The sequence below is a fragment of the Penaeus monodon genome, unplaced genomic scaffold, assembly GCF_015228065.2.
Source record: "Penaeus monodon isolate SGIC_2016 unplaced genomic scaffold, NSTDA_Pmon_1 PmonScaffold_21767, whole genome shotgun sequence".
Lineage (NCBI taxonomy): Eukaryota > Metazoa > Arthropoda > Malacostraca > Decapoda > Penaeidae > Penaeus > Penaeus monodon.
This window is the reverse complement of record NW_023651664.1, coordinates 2,501-5,551: the sequence shown is the minus strand read 5'-3', so window position 1 is coordinate 5,551 and position 3,051 is coordinate 2,501. Positions and strand designations below refer to the sequence as shown.

Below are 3,051 nucleotides of genomic sequence, written 5' to 3'. Positions count from 1 at the left end.
TTGGGCACGCTCTGGAGATCTGTTGATACAAATAAACTGATACTCACAGAGCGTGCCAGTCCGCGTTTAACTGCCAGGACGTGTTGGCAGAGGTTGGTGAAGGTCGCCTAGGCTCGGCGTTGGAAAGGGATTGTTAGTGCCAGTGCCAGTGCCAGTAGCAGTACGTGTCGGATTTCTTTGAGTGTGTGTATAAGGCCTTCCCCCTCTCTACAGGAAGCAAGATATTCCGGAAAAACGTTTTCTTAAGGAGGAGGACAGAAGTTGATAATCCCTTTTAGACGAAGAGGGAATCAGAGAGAAGCAAAAATTTGATAATCCCATTTAAGCGAAGAGGAAATAAGAAAAGGGATTATCAAATTTTTGCTTCCTCTGATTCCCTCTTCGTCTAAAAAGGGATTATCAACTTCTGCTCCTCCTTAGAAAACGTTTTCCGGAATATCTTGTTCCTGTAGAGAGGGGGAAGGCCTTATACACACACTCAAAGAAATCCGACACGTACTGCTACTGGCACTGGCACTGGCACTAACAACCCCTTTCCAACGCCGAGCCTAGGCGACCTTCACCAACCTCTGCCAAACACGTCCTGGGCAGTTAAACGCGGACTGGCACGCTCTGTGAGTATCTGTTGTCACAAAATATAACTGATCCCTGGCCGTTAACTCTGGTTATCATGTATTTCAATTCACTGCAGATCTATTGGATTCACACAGTACAACATCAACCTAGCATTTGTTAGTAATTTTTTTTTTTAATGTTACTGGTGTGTTTCTTGGACAAAAGATCCGGCAAAGTTAAACATCTGGAATCTATTCTACAAGCTTAGGGAACTGGAATTGAAACTGAATGATAATAATAATAGTAATAATAATAATAATAATAATAATAATAAATAATAATAATAATACTAATAGTGATAATAATGACAATAATAATAATGATACAAGAGAAAATGTCTCATTAACATCCACTCATTATGTATTAATTATAATGTTTTTATAAAAAAATTATAAGAAAATAAGAGCTATTCTTCCTTACATCGAAAAGCTTACATATGATAAAAGAACACGATATCAAAATCAATGAACTAAGGTTTGAAAGAACAAACGCAATGATTTAATTGCATATGTAGGAGTATTTTTTTCTTTCATTTTTTCCCGTGTCAGAATATACGAAAAGTAATAATAATAATAAGAATAACGATATAAATAAACAATAATAATAATAATAATGACAACAATAATACAGCTTCTGGAATGAGACTACAGCTTAAAACTTCCTACCATCAGTAAGTCATCTAATTCAAAATCCTAAGCAATACATAAAACATTAAACAAACTGCACGTGTGTACATAATAAAACGTACACAGCACAGAGTCAAATATCTCAAAGATTCACATGGTTATCAATATACAGGTTATCTCAACGACACAAAGATTGGTCTGTCATGATAACAAGAGTGAAGGTTGTAGCTTATCGTTGGTGATATTATACAAAGGTGTGTTTTTTTTTAAGTGTGTGTTAGGATATGGTGCACGTGGGACTCGGTATAAGGAAATCTTTAACCTTTCTTTCACCTACTTCGGGCGAGGTTTATTCAGCTCGATATTCTTCCTGTAAGTTCGGAAAGAAGGATAAAAAAATACATATATATTATCCAAAAAAGGGGGACACATACATGGAAAACAAAGACCAGGGGGATGAAATACAAATATGAAATTCAAAATTACTACAAAAGAGAGACACATGCGGGAAAATAAATAGAATATGAATGTATGTGTAAAATTCATAATCAGGATATTTCGGAGTATAGCAGCGGCTGGCTTCATCGCATTCCAACCCTCTTGGCTGTCGAACACATAAGGTATTCTCGAGTTCCTCCTTTGAGCAAAAGTGCCAGTCCTGGAGTGTGGGAAAGAGGAAGCGAAAGTTCTTTTTTTTTTGAGGGGGGGGAGGGAGATCAAACAGTGGAGAATATGCGCAAAATAATAGGAACCATTTTTCGCTATTCTTTCATTTCTTCCTTTTATTATATTTTTCTTCTGTATTTTCTCTCTCCCCTTTTTTTTCTCTCTGTATGAACTTTATTTTCCCCTCTCTTCGTCTCTTCCTGTGTAGCGATCACCTCCTCCGTTTTTGTTTTCCGTCACATCGTCAGTCCACCGGGAAATCTGAAACTGTCCTATTTTCCCCTTTTTTGTGCTATCAACCGCCATTCCTCAAACAAGTGTCACGAGAATTTAAAAAAAAAGGAAAATAAAGAAAAAGGACGAACGTACACTGAATATTTAAATATTAAGATCCTTCCAACGCCTCCTCTCCCGCTCAGTTCTCCTCCTTCACCTTGTCGATCCCCCGGAGGAACTGCTCGTACTGCTCGAGGCTCATTTCAGCTTCGGGCGAGGTCACGTGACGCCGCCTCCGATACCGTGCTTGGCTAGTGGCTTCGATGCACAGGACGGCGAACGAGTTGTGGCAGCCGAGGCGATCCTGCGACAGGAGCCGGTTCTTCAGGAGCGACGAGGCGAGACCCACGACGTCGCCGCTCTCGCTGTTCCACGCGTCGCAATACGAGGAGAGGGAGCGCTCGCCGAGGAGGTCGGAGCCGTGCCAGATGTACTTCTGCGGCCTGGGGGAAGGGAGGCGTCAGTCACGGAGGAAAAGGGGGAGGGGTCAGTCATGGAAGAAAAGGAGGCGTCAGACACGGAGGAAAAGGGGGAGGGGTCAGTCATGGAGGAAAGGGCAATGAAGATGAGACAAACTAGATGAAAGGATCAAGAAAGATGTGACAAACCGTAAGAAACGATCAACAAAAGCTGTAATAAACCAGTAGTGTCAAGAAAGATAAGATTAACCGTAAAACAGAATTAAAATATAAATGTCCAACTTATAGACATACACTTCACTAGATACAGAGAAGTAAATAATGAAAGAAAAATGACATAGATACACCAATAAAACACATCCGAATTCCACAAAAGGCTCACAAAACAATATAAAAAACCCGTAAAAAAAAAAAAAATAGTCAAAATAAGAAAAAAAAAATCCCGTAGA

The 3,051-nt window shown here is 39.8% G+C and overlaps 1 protein-coding gene across 1 annotated transcript in view; it reads right to left on the bottom strand.

Annotated features, from left to right (window-relative positions):
• Window positions 1–1,509: 1,509 nt before the first annotated feature.
• The window catches only part of LOC119570093 (collagen alpha-1(XVIII) chain-like), a gene marked incomplete at its 5' end in the record, with an annotated part of 2,374 nt that continues 832 nt past the window's right edge, over window positions 1,510–3,051 (bottom strand). The window contains 1 exon segment of the mRNA XM_037917982.1: window positions 1,510–2,626. Coding sequence (XP_037773910.1) covers window positions 2,323–2,626 — 304 coding nt within the window.